Source organism: Opisthorchis viverrini, assembly GCF_000715545.1.
Source record: "Opisthorchis viverrini unplaced genomic scaffold opera_v5_8, whole genome shotgun sequence".
NCBI lineage: Eukaryota > Metazoa > Platyhelminthes > Trematoda > Opisthorchiida > Opisthorchiidae > Opisthorchis > Opisthorchis viverrini.
The window spans coordinates 3,746,772-3,768,649 of NW_008751664.1; the positions used below are offsets into that span (position 1 = coordinate 3,746,772).

A 21,878-nucleotide genomic window follows, 5' to 3' on the forward strand; every position below is an offset into this window, starting at 1 on the left:
GGCGCGTGATTTGGATTCGGCCGTAAGTGCTTGCTGATTTTGTGGTAGAAAGTTCCCTGATTGGCATTACCACGATTAGATGCTGATATGTAGTAAGTAGACATCCATTAACTTCTTCGAATGTGGTTTGTTCAGAGCTAGTGTTGCACGTGAATAGTGAGCAGTACTTATCGGTTCGTCTGAAAGACTGTTGTAAGGCTGTCCTTAAACCTATGTTTTTCTGGCCACCTTCAGGCATCTCTTCTTCTATATCTGTAGTTAAATACTTTGTTGCGTCGCAAAGAATGTGGATTGCTGATGAGAACTGAGGAGGAAAGGCTATAATTATTCGTTGCTGTGGATGATTAGTTCATTTAATCACGAAAGTCGGTTCGTAGATCTCAACTGCCCATTGATCTCAATGGAGGACCCGATAATTCCCATGAGAGAATATTTGAATAAGAAACTCATTCTGGAGGACGTAACCGAGTATTTCAACTGCACGAGGTACCCTGTGTGAACTGTGGGACCAACCGGTGGTTTTCGATGAGAATGAGATCGCTTTCTGGTAGAATATCTCATAGTATTTCGATGGTTGGGGCGTCAGGACAGTGTGGTTCGAACAGGTGATCAAGACGCAGTGTTACGTCCTACAGTAAGGCAAAAGGTCATGTTGTGAAGTTCTCGCCACACACGTCCTTACGTTCTCATTTAAAAAAGGATTGTGATGATGGCAATACCTGAAGGAGTTTCATCGACAAGCTGTGCACCACTGTTCATTAATCACCATACTCGCAATAGGTGTTTTTGAATATCCCCTCTATTATCCTACTCTAATCGCTCGTATAGATAAATAAGCCTCCCTCGAAAAAGCATTTTTGTAAGTTTTTGCAGCGAAAGACTGAGAAAGAGCCCCGTTTGAGATATAGTGTTTGAAAACTGTGGAAAACAATCTTGGTGGCCAAACAGTCTCATCAAGTCATCTACTACTTAGAACGTTTGGTCTTCTTATTAGTGAAGGCGAGAGATTGAGACGGCACAGGCGCAGATAGTTTGCTTTGGGTTTTCTTCGGTTGGGTGCACAGTGGGGGATAACCATCTTGTTCAGTTAGGCCTGCACTAATATTGTTGAAGAGATGTTCCTTTTAAGTGGCACACTGTGATGAATTAATGTTGACCGCCGGGCCAACAACGATGAGGCCTCATTTTGGGCGCGTTTGGGAGGCGTAGTCCTCGGATTCTAACAGATTGCCTTGATACTAACTGCAACGAATTTACCAGCTCCACAACCTATATTCTAGCCTGCAGGCAGAGCCGATTTACAGTAAAAAATTCAGTGAATACGACTGAGCTGTTTCGTTTTTTTTCTGGTGGTGCCACTATCCACGAGGTTGTTGACATATCGCGATAGGTTTCGTCCTTCTCCTATCCCATCAGGTAGGCGCAGTCTCTGATTTTCCGTCAAACTCATGTTCTAATTGAGCTCAAACTGTTTGATACCCATGAAATACACTCACTTGCAAACTGCTTTGGTTTTGACGGGAGACTCAGTTGAAGCTCTAGCTGACTGAGCTTACCGTGGACACCAAATTACTGTTCAAATGAGTGCATTATGCCAACCGCGTAAAAATCGGTAAATGTAGGACATAAGTCTGACGACGCTCTTGGGATTCCGCCTACCTAATAGGACTCGAGAGGCACAAAACCGGTCGTGGGATGTCGAATAGTTTTCAACAAGCTCATCTGTACCTTATTCGGCCAAAGAAAAAAAGGCGAAACAGCCTGACACTATTCTGTCAACAAGATAAGATTTCTTGGGTACCGTACCAATCGTTTTGCTCAGCCGTTTAATTCTAGTTCGGAATCATCAACAATCTCATGTCTTCACTTTGTAACAAGTCATTCTTCGTGTTTGTTCTAGCCATAATCAAACAAAAGTCGAGTCATTTTTTGTCTGCAGCAAATTTTTTCTAAGGCTAGAGGTACAGCCATCCTTTCGAATATTCCTAGACTTATTCCTCTTTTTGTGACTCACGTGATAGTAGGTAACGCAGCCAAATTTCATGTGCATTTCTAGGGTGGACATTATGCGCTTGAAGCGGGTATTAATTTTGATACGCACACAGAATATCCCTTCTCGTTCTATTATCAAGTTGGATGTCTTCACTGTGGTTAGTAGTAAAAGCGTGTACTTGACATTGACAGAATCTTTAAGCTTTTCCCATAATACTTGCAGTGATTTCTAGATGTCCACTGAATGCAATGTTTCCACTTAACACAGTCTGGGTATGTTGGTTACAAATTTATTGTCGATCGTTGTTGTTGTTGTTGTTTATCATCATTCTTCCAATGTCCTTGCATTGCAACAGGCTCACCTCTGAGTATTTGCGATATTTTCTACCCGGTCTTGCGGTAAGTGGTGTTCGCTGTGTTGTGTTCCGCCTAGCATGGTATTTGTAGTGAAAACAGGTGACCATAAAATATAGCCCTATACTCCAATTTCTAATTACTAGCAATATTATCCATTATTGCTTTTTAGATTCTCAATCGCCACCAATGACAGAAAAATTTGCTTGATTGCTTTTGGGAATGTAAACTTAGTGGTTTATAACCCATCATCCTCATCCCTATCATCATCAGCATCATCATCATCAACATCAGCACCGGCATCAATCATCATCATCAACACAGCACCGGCATCATTGATAGCAACCTACAGTAATACATGCTGGTGACGTACCCCCAAACAACCATAATGGGAGGAAAGCCTTACTAAACAGCGGAGAAAACGGAAGGGTGGGAGCTTGGTGCAAAGGAGCCATAAGTCCTTAAATGAAACGAGCAAGAACAAGGAACCCGTACCTGGATGTCTGGCTGACGTGTTCACAACGGGGATTTAAGTAGAAGTGACTATGAAATGGGACAAGACGGGAGTTAAGTGATAAAAATACAGATAGGTGGGAGGCACTAGCAGTAGGATGTTCTCGCCCATTCATCGTGCTGTGTGCAACGAATAAGGTAACCCGGCTGATGTCACCATGACTTGGTTTGTAGAAATCGCGATTGGAAGTGAACAGAGTTGTTGCTTTGCGCCCGAACTTAGGCGTTGAGGTCCTCAACCAAAGTCCAAAACATCGACCTTGGGTCCACCGGTGGTAGGCATGAGACTACTTGGTTTGTCCAACTTTTAATTGAATAATGTCGCAGTGATTCCAACCCTCAAAATAGAGGGAAAGGAGATTCTGTCAGACCTCTACCCGTTGACCAAATCAATAGGACGGACTCTGCGGATAGTTAAAGGTCACCCTTCAACACAGCTCGATGGGTTACAGAGTTACGCTAACCATCGCATCGCGACTAGGCCCGGTCCACTCGCGGCCGAGTAGCTTACCCGATGACGCTGTGTACTGAGTTTCCTGAGAGTCACTCTGTCCCCTCATCCGTAACCGTGGTTACACTGGCAGCCAAACATCGGAAATCTAGAAGTTCTATCTTTGCTGAGTTGCATAGCATGTGAAAGTTCTCAGTCAGCCTTGTAACACTAGCAGCAGCCTTCTGTCACTGCCTATCACTGTCTTCTAGTCGAACCATCTGAGTTTACCAGCAAGTCAATATTGACCGCAAGAACAAATACCCAGATGTCGTCGTTCATCACGTGCTTGTCAGGTGTGTACCGGGTAGTTCACGTCTGGAAAAAGACAGCGCCATCATCATCACCGAGACCAGCACCAGACAAGAACAGTGGCGCTTCACTGCCGTAAAGCCACGTCAAATAATTAGAATAAATCCGTGTAATGGATGAAAGAAGAAAATTGGACCGCGAGGTCTACTACAGATATCTCTATAGAAACTGATATCAAGAACACCATTGTTATCGCTTATTCGCTACACCGTTCAGTGTCTCCAACCAAGGAGCTCCCTTCTGGAAGGACAACAGCCCCAACATCGTCCAAACCTTTTGTGATATCTTTCATTTCCTTTAGTCATGTCAAATTCTGTCCATCTATAAGTTTTCGCCACTCTGAGTTACACACGGAAAGCAATGCTCGTCTCAGCAGATAAATCTAGACTTGTCTAACACATGCAGTACTATGTATAGAGCTGGTTGTACTCTTTGAGGTAGCTATGAAAAACGCTATGCTGACCACTAGGTGTAAAGTGCTGTTGGTTAAGAACGAGCGGCTTACGGTCTATTGACAGTTTTCAGCGTGGACGCCTTCCTAATATAGTTTACTCGCCAACATTACTACCACAATATTTTGGTGGGAGAATGTCTGCCATTTGGTTTGCTTCCAAGACCGTAACTCCATTTTCAAATGCGTAGTTTCAAGCAGAATATTCCGTCAACACAACAGTTACATTGCGTTCTTCGATTATATGAGACTACGTGCAACATCGATCGATTGAAGGACAGATGGACACGTATAGTAAGCAATGGACATAGCAGTCCAGTTTAGGCACCACTTATACGATAGCAAACATCAATGTTGGAACATTGGTGTTGTGCTATAGACGGCGGTAACGATGATGCCCAGATGCCAAGTATAACTGGTCTATACGGGCCGGAACTGCTGTAGTTTTGGACTTCACATTGAGAGTCTAAATTTAGAGTATTAAATTCACGTATATAGCACTGATAATGAATGATATTCAAAGATACTTGCATCCATTATCTTTCAAATTTATATGCCAAGTTACCACAGCAAGATAGGAGGAAAGTTGGGAAGGATCATCGATCTCACAGGACGGGTGTATACTCACTTGTACCGGTTTGCTATTTGGTCTACATTATCTAGAGGGTTCGAACAAAGCCCCGTAGTGGCAATCAGGGTCATTTTCTGCATAAAGGCAACCAGTTTCTGCTTGTGATAATTTGCACGTTCAACGGACCACTGTCGACTCATGCACATTTACTGTACGTGATATCCAGTCAATGGAGAGTTTGTCCACTTCACGCGTGGGAGCATTTGTCCTTCCTCCAGCCACACAATAAATCAAAAGCAATTAAGTAACTGCCTTAACAATTTGCATTTCTCTCGGCTAGCCCTACATGTCTTGGGGACATTGTATTTGTTCTCATGAAATGTCTTCAAGTCTCTCTTTGTTGCAACGCATTCCATTTGGAGAGGTATTCTTTTGCCGGACAGTGGGGCCCAATAGGTTGTCTACAATGAATAACCTGACGAGCACTTGACTTTTCATATTACAAGGGGAAGTTTACCTGAATTCGTTCAAATTAGGGATAGCCGCCCTAAAATAAGTGCACTTATACCGCATAACCTCTATGGAAGCAGCAGCAATCATTGCACTCCGTCAGTAATGGTGTAGAGCATCCTGCACACAAAGTCAATCTGCGACAGCTGATTAAAGTAGGTTCGCCGAACGCCATCGTCATCTTGTTAAGTGATGTTTACTTTGTCGATTTCCATTTTTTAACGAGAGTGCGAATTCGGCACACTTCAACTTTCACCCGTAAACTATATTCATTGAAGGCAGCAACTTAAGTTTATCAGCATCCAGTTATAACGCGTGTTCTCTACCATAGTCCTGATAGAACAACATGGTTGAGCCCTCCTGAAATGTAGCACGGACTGCTAGATTTGTTTGGAACTGTGAGTCATAAATAGCACTCCTCCACATGCATCTTGTACTGAGTGACCGTCTCCAGTCTTTCGCTAACACCAGTGAATCGCTCACTGTGACCCGTGGCGTAAGTTGAAACATGTCTTCGGAAAATCTACCGGCTTAGGTAACAAACGTGACTTTCTCATAACAGACCAGCTATGCACAGGGCGTAATGTGTGGCGCTCAAATTGTTCCGGATCAGAAAAATCGTTTGTACCAAATGAATTGCCTCAGACTGTACACCCAACCGTTTGCCCATTGCATAGCATATGCAGTGTTCACTGATAAATTGAGCTAATCGCTGGCAGCTTTACACCAAAGGAAACTGATGTGGATGAAATACTTCTTTAAGGGACTGAATTTACTTCTAAACATAATACTTTTATGGTTATGATTCATGCAAAAAAAAACAACTGCCTTAAATTTACATCAATCCTTTATTCCTTTGGCATTTCTATCTACAGTGTGACTTCCTATTTTTGGCTTTAACTCGGTATTTGCAAGCACAGAACATCGTACTTCCAATGGTCTATGCGTCCTTGATCGGTACCATATTTAATTTATGGGCGCAACATACATTTGTCTTGAAGATGAATTTAGGAATCCGGTAAGTGCTTCTAGTGCTTACTCTTTTATTACCATCCGTGTAAATTTGAGGCGATAACAAGCCTGGTGTAATGCATTTTTTAAGAATAAAAATGACCTTTCCGTTAGAAAAGTGAAGATGGTGCATAGAAATTAGCTGGTACACGATACACCAAATGCGCTCTGCTTCACCCCATATATGTGACAAAACAAAGTTTTCACTATGGAGAGGTTGAGATCAGGTCAAGTACAGGGGGCATGTCAGTCATACAGCCGATTCTTCCTGTTCCCAGAGTTCTGATTTTCATGTTCTGATTGCAGTGGATTCAGAACTGTAAACCACTTTGGAATACAGTTGCCGGATAATCGAAGTAACCGGCTATCTATGAAGCCGGTACTGATTGTGCAGTTGTATCCAGATTAGGATTTAGCCGACATAGGTTTTTTGTGCAAATCGCGATGAGTTTTGCCCAACTTAAAGTTGACTTCTAGTTGCGTCCAGATTGATGGCTCAGCCTCACGTATTGGAACTTTAACTATAAGAGTCGGATTTCGGTTACACACCTAGATAAGGACGGGTCCGAGAGCATGGTGTTTGCAGCTTTTACCTCAACTTTCAAATTCCCCCTCGTGCGTAACTGGGTCTCTGGAAAATATTTGTTGCTATTGGCTGAGGAGCCCTGGTTGGTACCATGTAGGCGACTAGACAACACCGAGCACTGGAGAGACTTGACTAGCAGTTGAAAGCAGTGGTACACAGAATCTTCCTCAGACTTCAAAAATGTTTCCGGTGGCTTTCATAGCTTACTTCATTCGATTCCACCAACACAAATATGAAACTAGGTTGCCAGAGAATTATATCTGTAGAGCTTTAGAATGCTGAACAATCAAATAGTTTGTCCAATCTGTGTGAAAGTTTCACAATCACTAAAATTAACCATTCAGGCCGCTGTGCTCGTGATCTACAAAAGTACCTATCTAGAATTACTGTGTAATTTCAGTGGAATCAGTAAGAGGATTTCGTAGCGTGAACTAGCTGGAGGCTGAAAGTGGGCAGCATGCACCTACCTTGGTTTTATTCAGTAGGTTCATGCCTCACACCACAAGATTGGCTAAATTATCCATCGTGCATGTCAGCTACTTGTGACAAGCTGTGATTCTGTATCGGCTGCCGTGTGATGGGCTTCCGTTGATGCACCCACAAGTTGCACTACTTTAGAAAATTAAGTAGGCGCCGACTGCAATAAATACGTGGCAGCACCGAAGCAGAAGTGGAAAATTAGGATAGGATTCTAGTTGTTTATTTGTGGCTTGGGCCGTGAAGTGTCTCAGTAAAATATCCGATTGAGTGCTTCTTGTATTTTCATAATTATTATCGAAAGCCACCTCACAAATGACTTCATCGAATGCTGAAGTTGCTTTCCAATCTATACCGTAGATGGTCATCGTATTCCCACCTTGAACATTATTCTGTGGACCCAAAAGTTACGTCTCGGTTGTAAGCGTTTAGAATAAAATGTACAGAACACACTTTACAGGAATCCGAGGGTTGCTGGTAAATATTTCTATAGGTTAACAGGGAGGAATGCCTGGGGATTATTATCACCAGAATTAAATGAGTTTTTGAAAAATAAGAGTGAAAATATATCCTGAAGTGATACACAGGGTGGTATGGTTGACGCATTCTGACATTTATACTGTTTCTGATAGTACTTCAAAAACGCAAATCGGGTCATATCTTCTCATAACAGGTAGATAAGTGGTCTTGTTTATTATAGGGGTGCTGCTCCGGGAAGGGGTTGTCTCTCTTAAACACTATCACTAGATAGACCACACCTGAGCCAGCATAAGAGGGTTTCCTTGTAACGTGTGTGCTAAGAAAGGTGTTGAGCTTGAATTGCATGCTGGGAATCTGTGATGCATCAACAACATCATGCATGAATAGTCAGTCGTGCAAAAAGTTTAGTGTTTTGATTTTTTCTCGAGGTCTCGTAAGTGACATTGTTATGACCTTCCACGACGTTCCAGATCAGACCACTTGGTCTAGTTTCTGATGAACCAGTTGAAGAAAGTTTTGTTACTTTTGAGTTTTTGAGGGTTATTTGGAAGTAAGTTTGTATCGGTCTTACCGATCAAACAGTGTGGGGGCATGCATAGGCATTTGCTCAGAACATGGTTATCGGTTCCGAATATGGTTACCTTGGAGTTTATTAGACTGTGCTGTTGACAAAATGGTTGGACGTCACATATTTGTTGTAAGGCTGCTAACTAAAGAGAGGTATGGACCTAACACTTGCCACTTAGGTAAAAATTCAGAAGTTCGCATACAGAAAAGAGTAGGTTGGCTAAGTGGATAGTTAATAGTGAACGATTACGCCTCCTCACATCCTCCTATTTTCACAGGGCATCTGCCCTTTGGCTTTCAGTCTCATTCGGAATAATGCTACTCTGTGAAATTGCATATATTTTGATCTCCGGGACATATAAAGAAACTTGGAGCGGTAAGTTTGATAGTTATTCAGCGACTTATGATACTTGTTGGGGCTGCATTCCTAACCCAGACTTTGCGTTTTGTAGATAGACGTCTAATTAGGACAGCCAGTCAATTTGATGATCCATTTTATTTCAAATGACTATTGATTATTTTATGAGGAGAAATTTGGTAATGTTGGCGTTGCTTGTCTCTGTCCCACCACCTCAAGTTACGTGAAGACAAATGAAAAATTTGTCATGCAAGCCCACCCCATCGAGGAAAGCTAAGAACCGAGGAAAATTGATTGATTCTCAGCAGTACGGTCATCGTGAACGACGGCAACACTAACGAAATCCAGTGACTGTCCACCGACATACACCCACGCTTACTTGTTTGAATGAAGTCCTATGAATTGAATAAACCAATTGAAAAAGAGTTTGGATTACGAATTTGAACAAACGTTTTTGTTTGGTTGTAACGTGCGCTGAGCTTTACGGGAACTTGGTGTTAATAGACGGTAGATTTGACGCATGTACAGTATGCATAGTTCAGAAGCAGCAAATATGCTCAGCGTTTGGAGGATGGGTTCCTCATCCTTCGAACAAACCTTGAGCGTTGTTTTCTGCAACATAAATGAACTAAACTGGTTCTTTTTTACGGACACAGGAAATGAGATCGAGGGTGGCTAAACTACTTCATACGCTTCTCGGTTCATGCCATGGTGATAGTGAGTAGAGTGGGTACATACAACGATTTAATTGGGCCTAGTTCGATTTATTATATAAAGTATTTGAAAGTTACCGTGTGCTTTCCGTTTTTCCTTCAAGTTCACGTTTATGAAATGTAGATCAATCTCGTAGAGATTTTTTCTAAATATCAATCGTTTTTCTAAAGGTTTTAATCTTCGGGCTGCAACAAGAAACTGGGGTGTCATCTTTCAGATGGGCATTCCCGGTCTGTTCATGGTATCACTGGAGGAGTGGTGTTTTGAAATAATGACTTTTATTTCCGGTAAGTTTTCAATATCATTTTTATAAAATCAGTAAAATCAGCAAACATGGTTACTTGACGATCACCAAATTGAAAGATCAATGCTCCACTAACTATCCAATATAAGGTACAAACCTGTCAGAGATGTCGTTCCAGGAGATCTTAATGTCACTGTAAGAGTTGGCGGTTAGAAAACAAAGAATGAAGGTTCAAAAATCAAGGAAATTGAAATGTCATTATCGAGTTTAAAAGTTTATCGATATGCTGAAGTGTGCGCAGACATAGTGGATCTCATTTTTGGCTAGGTGGCCCGCTGGACATCCTAACTTCGCATTGATTTCTGTTGAGACGCATCAATAACTCCTCATGTGGTCTCAGGAATTTTTTTGAGATAGTTGTGAAAAAAATTCAAGACTTGCTTATAAACAGAAACGGCAGTGATAAAATCTACAGTGAGAAATTTTAGATGATAAGGGGGAACGATGAGAGACATATCATGAGACATATCAGCGTCAAGGGCGTTGTCATCACAGAAGTTCTGGTAGTAAAAACTACGAAATGGAAGAAAACAAGCATCGACATCGAAAAAATGTCTTCAACAGTAAAAGTGCCAAGTTCGGCACCCTAAGATTGCCGCACTCTGTGATTGGAAAAACTCTTGGTTTGAAATCCATGGTAAAACAGACTCGCTTTAGTCACTAACACCTTTCAGTAAGTAGATAGGTTCTGCAATTGATCCCGAAGTCATCGTTTCAGCGAGACCTGTTAAACGTTCGATAGTTTTCGAAACTGGGCATTTTTTGATGCAATGCTAAGTAAGTAGGTTTCCAGTTTGGCCTGACGAAACTTCTGCGTCAAAAGGTTAACTTTGTCCAGTTATGAAAATTTTCGATTAGATGGATATTAATTTATCGTGTTTATCCTATGGGAACAAAGGTGCAAAGTCTAGCAAGAAGGCCAAGCTGCCAGACTCTCGTATTTTTGAAATCATCGTTGATATTGACCTGTCCAGACATTTACGGATATGTAGAAAAAACGGTCATTCATATTGCTAGAAGTTTTATGCGGCGCCTTATTCTGTGGGTGAATTTCTGGTCGAGATGTGACTTCGCGGAGACGTTTTAACATGCAAAGTGAAAATGCGCTGTACTGGATATTTTCTCTAAACCCGTTTGGAAGATAACTTTAACTGATTGGTCACATGCAACAATACTCGGTCACTCTACTTTTGATGTTTGTCTTGCCTACTACCTTTTATTCCATAGGTGCAATAAGCGAAGTAACTTTGGGAGCACAGGCGATCGCATTCCAGGTTCAGAGCCTACTCTACATGGTAAGTTTTGGTTGGATGGATTGGCTCAACTTTACATGGTTTACGCCTTACGACTAAGCGCATCACAGTAGCAGATGAACTCCCCCAACCAGAGGATCGAATAGTTTAAGCTGAGTCTCCTCTTTGAATCAAATTTGTCTACAAATGAGAATACTGAAAATCTGTTCAATTTGGGTTGAAGTAGAACATGAGATTGAGGTGAACACATGGATGAACCCAAAGGAAGATAAAGCTTGTTGTTGGCTGTCAAAAAGATTACAGAAAACTCATGAGTAGTGTGTACCGTCTAGTTCTTGTAAGGCATTATGTAAAATATCCCACCAATCGAAACATGAGGCGGCTTTTTGCGGCATGTTCAGTCACAGAATAGCATCACGAATGAGAGAATCGGCTGGACTCAGTTGAGTCTCTCGTCGAAACCAAATTAGTGCAGCATGATGGTAATGAGGGGATCGCTAGCTTAGAACCAGTCGAGACCGAAATGTGACTGACCGTACAGATCCGGAAATATTTGTGCCCACGATGAAATTTATCTTTTAAAGTTAACAACTGAGTCTCTGAAAAGTTTCGCACTGGCTGCCACACAGTGCAACACCAGCGTAGTACACCGGCGAATTCGGGCCCCTAAAACTGTTTTTTTCCATTGAAAATATCATTAATCCAGCAGTTTTTTTTCCATTGAAAATATCATTAATCCAGCAGTTCGCCGATATACGATTTGCTACGCAAGTCGATATCCTACCTTCACATAGGCTACACACTTTGGTGTACTCTGTTACCACAATTTTACGGCAAATTACCGTGTATCATCGACCTTTCTGTCGCCTTTCTTCACAAGTTCACCGCCATTTCTTCTAACGTTTTGATGAGGACTGCTATTGGGCGCTGATAAACTTTAGTTCCCAGTGTGTTTGTGGACCTGAACAAGGAACTGAGTGAAGTAAACGGATATGGGTTTCACACTACCACCGCAAGTATCGCCACCAATCGATCACAATATCACGGTCAACAACCGGGCCACTGTATGCGTTTGTATGGGTTTACGAGTGTAGTGAGACGGCTGATTGGATTGAGAAGTAAACGTCTTCTTTGCTTGAAGGCCACACTTTAGATGCGCAACTCAGGCGATAATAATTAACACACTTAGTGAATGAGGGGTCTGCGACAAACACAAAACCTATCAAAGACAGCACTGACCATGTATGGTGCTGATAGGCGGAGAAATATCAATATCGTGGGTCAATGCAAATCCAAGATCGTAATGCGATTCCGCATAGTTGTACAAGAAGTTACCTAGACTCAAATCTGGGGCATTTACAGGGAGTACGACAATGATGACTTTGACAATCCCCACGAAAATCGTGATTTGTCTGTAACACAGGAGTTTTCGAGTGACGAGACAGATGAAAACACTCGAGAAGGACCATAATAAATGTTGGCCAAGCATATGATCCCATGGTCACTGGCATTGACGAACTGGTTCTATAGGAGAATTAGTCATACGCTGTAATTTCACATGAAGATGCCATCCTATTTGGTCTTTCTGGGAGGGGATTTACTAGGCTTTGAGAAATCAGTGACAACAGATCACTTCCGAGGCCTGTTCTTCTCGACAATGTCAACAAGAGTAGTCCGTTACATACACAAAAGGTACATATGTCAGCTGTGAAATATCGTACATACTTATGGTCTACAACTTAATTAAGCAATATAACATTCATCTCTTTAGCGTCATCTCAATTCATTTTTTATAGAGAAACCCACCATCGCGGGCATAATAAGACACTAATAAAGCTGTAGATTTTAATCTTACTCCAAAAAAGCAGCCTGAAACCATACTACGCCTGAAGTCACACTACACCAAAAATGCGTACAAGAACAGTGCCCAATCAATTCAGGCTAGGTTTTTGACTTAAATGCCCGTTAATTTATTTGAACAAACGTGACTGGAACCTTAAGGAAACTACTTACAAGGTTGCTGAAAACTCTTCGACAGGTTCCGCCTTTCTTGTGGCTCATCAGGTAGGCGGAGTCCCCGATTTTCCGTCAATCTTATGATCTACTTCAACGAAAATTGGACTGTTTTCGAGAAATACACTCATTTGAAAATCAATATGGTTTCCACGAATATCATAAACGAGAGGTCCAGTTGAGTCTCTCGTGAAAACCATATTGGAACCTACTTTATTTCGTTGGCGACCTTCTGCACAAAGCAGTGATTGGTTTTGTGTACACTTAGCTAGGAATGCTCGCGGGTTCTCTCTTAAGATCAATCCACTCAACCAGACGCAAACTGGCTGATTTATCTTCCCAAACAACATAAGTGAAGTAATTTGAATTTCGCACTTTCTCCTTGTATTTATTTTGTTGAACCCAAAGCGGATACGTGGAAAAAAGATGAAAAATGTCATGTTGAACCAAGCCCTCGAACTTATTTGGATTTAACTCATCAATGCAGGCAGACCTGAAAATGAGAAGGTTGTTTTCTCAGTTGATTGCAGGTTTCCTTCTTAACTGTGTGCATTATTAAATAAGATTTGGCTACTCACACATACCTGCCGGGTTAGGGTTAAACGCCATCCAGGCCAGATGTCAACGATATGCTTCCAAAAGCAACCGATGACCTCGAACTATGACCATCATTCGTACTTTGATAAAGCTGTAGAAACTGAAATTTTATCTCAGTTAAATGTCACACACAGTAAAATTGTGTTTCGTGGTTTTATTTGATATTCTGTTTTACCACGAAATACTTACTTTCAAACTCAGATCCCTCTTGGGCTGTTTACTGCGGTTAACGTACGTGTGGGACAGAAGCTGGGTGCGTATGATCCGGACGGAGCCCGCTTTACCTTCAGAACAGCACAGAGATTTGTCTGTTAGTGCACGTTTTTTGACGTTATCTTATTATTTTGTTATTTTCGGTACCTCTGTAGTGCAGTGTTTGTGGTGCAAAGAAGCAGGCTTTGTATGCCGTTCTCATTGTTGAGCGCCTTTGGCGTGTATTGTTATTGCCGTGCAGTTTTGGAGACCATTGACCTCATATTGGACGCCTGTTTCTAGCGTATACAAGTAGAATTTTGAGCCACTTTGTTTTGAATCGACTCGATCCATCTTTTCATGCGTTGTTTGGTACCAGCTTGGTACCGGTAACGCACATTGTCTGGATACTCAACATACGGTTTGACGGACGCACAACAGATGCAATAAACTGATTTCAATAACAAAGGCCCCTTTAGGTGATGAAGGTGCTCCTGGCAATTTTAGAATCAGGAGCGGTTCGGATAAGGAAACAGTAGGCGGTCTGAAAAACGTGACAATTGGGTACTAAGTGGTGGGACAACGCACTATTGAGCTAATCAGTAAATATGAGAGATTTTCTCTGCATTTTTAGCGGAAAATTGTGATTAGGTTGGAGGAAATATATTGTCGGTAAAAGTTGAAGACAGCACCTCTATGAAGAGCACGTAGAAGGGCGAAACGTGTCATAGTCTGTCAAAAATATACCAAGAGAATATGTCTACATTTTTAAAGCGCATGATTCGAGGCTTTTGGATCTCACTTGCGATTACTGTGCGAAAAAGAACAGCGACGTAGATTTTCTCGCACTTTAATTGTCTATCACGTCAGCGTGGGATCTCGAACACCACTGGAGAACAGCTACAATATGAGGGAGGCCAATTATTTCGAGCCCTGATGAAACCTCATTCATGAGCTTGAAGTCGCAGGTGAAGCTTATTTTTTGTTGTTGTAAGCAGAAAAGAACAAGAAGAGTTAGGTCGATTGGACCACACAGGGTACGCAGAATTTGTGAGACCAAAGAGTAACACGTGAAAAGCCGCACATTTAGAGAACTTTGCATGCGAGGATCAAGTAATTAGACACTAACACACCCGAAGCAATAAATATGAAGGTCTTTATGAATGATTAAAGGTGTGTGTTGATCATTATGCTTAAGGAAAGGGAATTTGTGCAAGCACCCATTTCAGCGTAGAGCTCAGAACGATTTGAGTTCAAAGGTCACCTTTAGGGAGACGGCCTCAAATGAACCATGTGTGACTTCTCCCACAAACTGATGTTTAAAGGGGAAGGAAGTTGTAAATAAAAGAAAACTAAAGAGACAAGATATAGGTGATCGCTCCTGAGGATTGGTGCTTTTCAAGGTCAACGTTCCCAGCCAGATTTTTAAATAGTAAGCTGACTTGAAGAATCAAATTTCGATTTCTTCACAACGCAAAGTGCTAGTTGTTTTAAGCGACACACAACTCATCATATAGAAGGAATATTCGCGATTTCTCAACGTGTTCACTTCAGATGTTTGTCTCTGAGTAACGCTTCACTTCCTTACACGCACCTTTATTACTAGGTATAGTTGCTCTTGCTACCGGCATCCCAGTTGTGCTTCTACGAAACAAATTGCCGTTGATTTTTACGGAAGACCAGTGAGTTCTGCTTTTTGTAGGATAAATCAAAGCATTAACAGCACAATTATCAGTCCAGCGTAATCGGTTTGATGCATTTCTAACATCCATGTTTCTAACTGACGGTCTTTATTAGTATCTATTCTTTAATTTGTACGCCAAGTCCTTTTGTCCTGAGTACGTTACAGTGAAGAACCGGTCTCTCTTTTCTGTCTCCCTGATGGCTTCCAATACTTTAATTCGGTTGTATATTTTGACAAACCTCGTACACTGATGTTATATTGTTTGTGATGTGGTACCCAGAATACACGTCTTCCTAGCTTGGGCCGTCGAGTTCATGGATGCAGGCTAGCTGATTACTGTGGCCTGTTGACGTTTCGGTAAGTGATGTCGTGTGGTCCATAATCCGATAGAAAAAAACATCTGTACATGGCGATTTCGTCAAGATTTTCGCAGCTAAAAGATCATGCGCCCCACCAGTTGCAGTTTTGTAAACAACTTTTGTTTTGAAAGCCACTATACCGAATTTCAAGGAACATGACTTGCCGATCAAAGTTTCATTCAAATAGGAATCCGTGGCCACATTTATCTCCTCGATGTTTGCTATTCTTATGTAAATCACTTCACAAAAACTACCGCAGTTCACTATGCACCGCATTTTATTTACATAACTGCGTTCGAACTTTCACTGACTGTTTTCGGGTATCATGCCGTTTATATTATTTGTGCAATTAAAACAGATGTAATGCGTGGGCAAACTTTACAATTGACGGAAACACCTCGGTATGAACACGGACCATGTTGCTTAAAATAGCGGAAACAATCGTGGACTTGTATTCCGAATTTCACATGAGTTTTGTTAGTCGGTTCTCAAAGAGATTGCCTCACAACGTGTTCGTTTTGTGGGGGAACAGTATTCGTTGATCATGCGTTGATGATAGGCACTGCATCGTCAAACGTCCACAAGTATCTGGATGTAAGGACTCGTTTGTGTGAAAAGAACTGCTGGATCGGTCACGACATCGTAAGTGAGGTTACATTGTGGTGTGATAGTAACCATGCGCACATCACAGGAACTACACAGACAGGCAGCTGCACTGTCAGATTGCGAGGGGCGCTGTCATCTGGGTACCCAATGTCAGCCAATATGTTATCACTGGTAAGCTGTATTCCAATAAATCTGTAGCCCTAGAGTGTGCATTCCCATCACATCGCCACTAGTAAGGTTGAAAGAGAAGCGCAAGATCTGGTAGCCCAAAAGCTTCCACCTACATTTTTATGTCGACATAATACTACCTCCTGAGTTAATTTATAAAGACAGAATTCAGGCTTTGTCCAATCAAAAACTGGACTACCAACCGACTGGAATAATAAAGCATTAAGCACGCCACCCGTCAGAATTGCCTACACCTACACATAAAGACATTCTGCTGTTGAGTGGAAATCAGCTATGGCTAAAGATATTAAATTAGATTAAATATCGGATGACCTGTCATTTGCTAAACGGAAAACAACACGGAGAATACAGCATGACATTCTGTAGCGGTGAATATCTTCATTCTTCCCTTGACTTTAGTATCATAAAAACCATCCCCTGAACACAAATAAATGGGTTAAATTTACACAGTTTGTTGGCAAGGTTTGGCCCAACACTGTCAGATAACGTGGTCGTCATGTACAGCTGGGAGTTACTATCACAGTTAGCGGATTCGGAACGACCAATGACGTATACTTAGGCGAACTCAGTGAGCATAACCCATTGGAGGGCCAAGCAGGGAAACTTAAATCATGCGTAGAACAAACACAATAATCAGCTATTTCTGAATCACCGTAAGCGCCACTCTCAGAACTGTTGTGTTATGTTGACCCACAGTGCGCAAGAGCTAACCTGCTGACTAGATGATCGAGTACAGCCTAATTAACACGGATGAGAGCTGGTATCGCACATCAGAGTGACAGTCAATCTCTTATGCAGGCAGCCGCCTCACCTAACCAGTGAGGTATGAGGCGTTAGATTGCTCATCTAGAAACCTGGTGGTGCTTAAAGTGGTTAATTATTTGCTTACCGTTCAAGAATAAGCTAACCTGATACATAGTAATACGTTTACACATCCGTTTGAGTTTGAAGCTGTCCACCCCAAAACGCTCTTTTGGTTATCTTCACGACCGAAAACTTACTGAACTTACCTAAATTCTCATTAGCACAAAGGTCAAAATAAGTAAAACGGATTTTTCACTCTTGGTGTGACTGCCAATATTGTATCATCAAACAGGGCCTCTCCCATCCTGTTTTGATAGAAGATTCAACGGTAACTAAGTTCCCGGGAATTTCCGACCGAATGCCCACATTACCCGATCGCTTGATCTTACCTCTGTTTCAATCGACCGCCACTAAATTTGAATGCCAGTTTTACTAGAATGTCTTTTCTGGTGCAGAAAAATCCATATGTGTGAAAAATATTTGTTGGTTTCTGAAGGCCTTCGTGTTCTGGGATTCTAGCTAGACATAAGAATTCCTTTTTTAAGCGTTTCCGATAAGACACTCCTTTAGAAGTGTTGTATTGTGGGTGGCCGTCTATTAGTTACGCCTGCATTGAGCTTGCCAGGCTATGCGATAAGGAAAAGACAGAGAACTCGGGACACGGTTGTATTGTCAGGACAAAACGTACAGAGCTTCCGCATAAATATATAGGATGACTAAATGGCCAAATATGGTAGTTCACTTGTTCGTTCTGTATAGCCAGTGGCGATGTTCCGGTGGTGAACAATTTCAGCCCGCCTCTACTGGCCTTATGTTGCTAAGCCGTGTTTGGTGGGTTCCGCCAACGCACCTGCTATCCGAAACACGTCGTACCGATGCTGACCATAAGGATGCGTCACTCTCCACACGTACTTTTTTCATGTCTGGGCGCGTCCTGACAAGAAGGGAGAAGAGCGTTATTTGTCAGATTCGCTACTGATTTTTTGTGGGTTGACCATCGCCATCTACTTCTACGAACTATGATGGGAAATCTTAAACACCCAATATTCTTTTGTCGGCTCAGTTAAACGGTTAAGCTGGGATCCCATAGGACAGAGAATTTCAACTAATCAGTGAACCACCTTTATTCACAGCCCTTTGGAACTAAAGATATAGTTCCAACTTATAATCATCAGTTTCTATTAAAATGAACGCTTGTTAAGGTGGAGACCTCTGTTGTACCATGGCTGCAATGTATTTACCCTTCCTTAACATACGCTTGACTCAGTATGATCATTTGCGATCTGACTTGCTCTTGCCCCTTTTTTGTGTTGATTGGATTCCTTATAGTTGTGATTCCGTACTTTCTGTGATTTCAGAGCTATATGTGATCTTGCAAGCAAACTGCTGGCAATGTTGTTATTGTTCCAAATATGCGAAGGTTTCGCAGTAAGTTTTATGCGCACAGCTAACAAGAATTCACTTTATTTTCATTTGATTTCTTGGCAGACTGACCTTTCGTTATTTCGTGGAGCAGTTTTCGCCAGAGTGACTGACCTTACCCTGAAAAACATTCCCCATCGATTGATTACTAAACCCTCAAGGCTGCTATTTAGTTCAGCCTTTCGTTAGGACTGACACAAGTCTGAGTACAGGTGGATTCTTTCATAAATTCTTGATTAAGGTTAAACTTCTATGCCCAAAACATCTAATGAACACCAAGCAGCTACTATTTCTTGACACGGAACGGCTCATTTTGGAGGTGTTGCGTGAGAACCCAACACTCCGGGTAACAACAACAAACTAGGATATTTTGATTTCTTCCACGTTTCATTCCAACATTTTAGTTACCGCGATTTTCCTCCCATTTTAGGGTGTTTCAGAGGCTGTTTTACTAGCATGTGGTCGACAAAGCCTTGGGGCCGTGATAATTTTTGTGGGATACTACTGCATCGGAATGCCGCTGGCTTTTCTGTTTGCCTTCGCTGCAAATCGCGGAATCATAGGTGAGTGACAGGTTTTTGCAAATGAGCTTTGTAAGAACAACTCCAAAAGGTGTGCATTTGGTTTGAGGTGAGTTTTTCTGTCCTATTGGAAACATCATATCCAGGAAAACTTCTTTGATATGTTGTATTTATTTGCAAACTCAAACCTGATCTTGGATTTGAGTCCACTGGGTCCAAGTTTTTCCTACCCAGAAAGTCATCTTTATTTTAGTGCAGTTCTTTTTAGCATACGAAAGAGTGAATAAAAAAAACGCGTGTTTTTCTCAGAGAATTGCTTGCTTTATGAATAAAGGTTAGGAGTCATAACTGAAATTTCAACTGGCGGAAAGTAAAACTTGTTCCCTCTTCGTTTCTCACACGAAATCGGTCGGACATTTTTATGATATTCTAACACACGAGCGAAAATCACAACAAGCTATTTACCAACCGGATTTCTCATGGATGAATATAGCTTACTGGCTTTTCCCTAGTGATCCGACTGGAAATATTCACGAGCAGAAGAAGGCTTCAACGTGCTAATTGAATTTAAAGGTTCGGATTTTCTGCTTTAAAGAAGATAAGAAACTCCTGAAGATAGGACACCTCCAGAAAGTGTGCAGCCTATACACCAGATTTCGAAATGTATCATACGGAAAATTACCTGATGTTATACAATGATATAGAGGCTTCAGTGGAAGTTTTGTGTCGCACGTAAGAATCCGTCCAATCCAAAAAGCATAGTCTCACTATACAGCTATTTCATCCAGCAGCGCTCATCTCAAGAATCTCGGGGACACTTTGAATCCGTAACCCTCTTACTAGTAGATAAATATTAAGCCGTTTGGCCATAAACAGCTGATCCACCGTTAGACAGGATATAGGGCTATCAATGCTTCATTGATGAAATTCATATCATGTGGTTATCGTCTGACTCCTGGAGCGATGTTACCTCGGACAAATGTTTCACTCGTCACCTGATTCATCCTCCCTTCTGAGCTACTTTCAGTTTGTTGACAGTATAAGGGAATTGGGAAAGCTAGCGCTTCCATTAACAGATCACCAAGAAACGTAGATTAATGTCAGGTCATAGTCAAAGATTCGGCAATGCTGGGGCATGCACCAGGCTAGATTTGGAAAATGTGGACATTCTGAGATGCGCCTAGGATTCACACCACAGCGACTGATGACCGAGGCAGACGCCAAGCATTCCGGCGTGAATAGGATAGAGAATGTAGAAGTGGTAAGTGTGTGGTGAATGGTCTCAGATCAGCCGAGATGACACGAGGCGGTGTGCAGTTATCAACAAAATGCTCTGGGTCTAAAAGTACAAAACAAAAGCAGAGTAAGATCCGATGAACCACCGCCACATTAAAACCCGGCACCCTTCGACGAACATGGGTAAACAAAATCTGTGAACGACCGCAAGAGGAATATTCCATTAAGGTGTCCTAGACAGAAAGAGCGAAACCGTGAAATCCGGGTTCAACATGAAGACAACTTCTCTTTAAACAATCTATCGTAAATGTTGGTCATCGCCACTAATTAACAAACAGGGACATCAGGCTGACATCCAGCAGTGATCAAGTCGACCAGTCATTGAAAATCTCCCGGATAGGTTCTCTGACTGCCTTAAAACCCAACCAACTTGCCTAATTACTCACTTGGCCTGACGAAGTGGTTGTGTCGAAAGCGAAACGTAACGTAACCTCCAGGCTGAAAGCGGCTTTTCTTGTCTACAGTCACATTCATTACCTTCGCAATATATACTTACCAATATCATACACCAATGGTTAACATGCAAATGACAAAAAATTTTGGGGAGGCATAGTTGTCACCACGTGGATAAACGAAGAAAAAGATGGCCACACGTCAATTTTTCAGAATTCCATTCACCTACAAACGATTATGGACCGATAATAGGCGGTATGATTCAGATAAGTGAAGTTTCAAGGTATTTGTAATTTGGCATAATCCTTGCAACATGCTGTACCCGAGATAAAGCTCTTAAAATGGTCGTCATTAGAAGAATTGCATTTTTGACTAATTAAAGCGGACGGTTCCTCAGTTTTCATAGACTTCTTCCAAGGTGGTGCTAAAGCAGTTGAGAGCCGGGCAGGGATTAAGTTTGAAGGATGTCCATATGCCGAAGAGTGGACAGCATCAGGATTGTGCACAGATCTAAAAGAGTGACAACAAGATATGATAAATGGGATATTGTTTACGACGTGGGTCCCACAACACTGGAAAATATACCACATTAGATAGATGAGAACATTCACTAGAAGCCGGATGGTAGCGTGAATACGCCGCCGATTTTTAGAATTAGAAATGTGATTTATGTATCCTGTTCACGGTTGGAATCACTACCCCCAGATGGCTTTCAGCCGGTACAAAATTTTGTTATCAGAATGCGTAGTCAAATGATTCTCGCAAAAAGCGAGTGATTTTCAGGATTCATATGGTGCTATAACTTCGGCTGTACAAATATTTTACGTATGGCTTTTCAACTGACAGCTTTTCGAGTCCA

General features: G+C 41.8%; 2 protein-coding genes across 2 annotated transcripts in view; one reads left to right on the forward strand and one right to left on the reverse strand.

Annotated features, from left to right (window-relative positions):
- Nucleotides 1-21,878, forward strand: part of T265_00831 (hypothetical protein) — a gene marked incomplete at both ends in the record, with an annotated part of 83,376 nt that overhangs the window by 53,973 nt on the left and 7,525 nt on the right. The window contains 9 exons of the mRNA XM_009164703.1: nucleotides 2,349-2,391; nucleotides 6,069-6,211; nucleotides 8,593-8,690; nucleotides 9,557-9,673; nucleotides 10,918-10,985; nucleotides 13,755-13,863; nucleotides 15,352-15,427; nucleotides 18,746-18,815; nucleotides 19,240-19,372. Of these exons, the coding sequence (XP_009162967.1) occupies nucleotides 2,349-2,391; nucleotides 6,069-6,211; nucleotides 8,593-8,690; nucleotides 9,557-9,673; nucleotides 10,918-10,985; nucleotides 13,755-13,863; nucleotides 15,352-15,427; nucleotides 18,746-18,815; nucleotides 19,240-19,372 (857 nt within the window). The remainder of the gene's footprint in view (nucleotides 1-2,348; nucleotides 2,392-6,068; nucleotides 6,212-8,592; nucleotides 8,691-9,556; nucleotides 9,674-10,917; nucleotides 10,986-13,754; nucleotides 13,864-15,351; nucleotides 15,428-18,745; nucleotides 18,816-19,239; nucleotides 19,373-21,878) is intronic.
- Nucleotides 1-21,878, reverse strand: part of T265_00832 (hypothetical protein) — a gene marked incomplete at both ends in the record, with an annotated part of 138,616 nt that overhangs the window by 4,485 nt on the left and 112,253 nt on the right. The gene's annotated exons all lie outside the window — the stretch shown is intronic.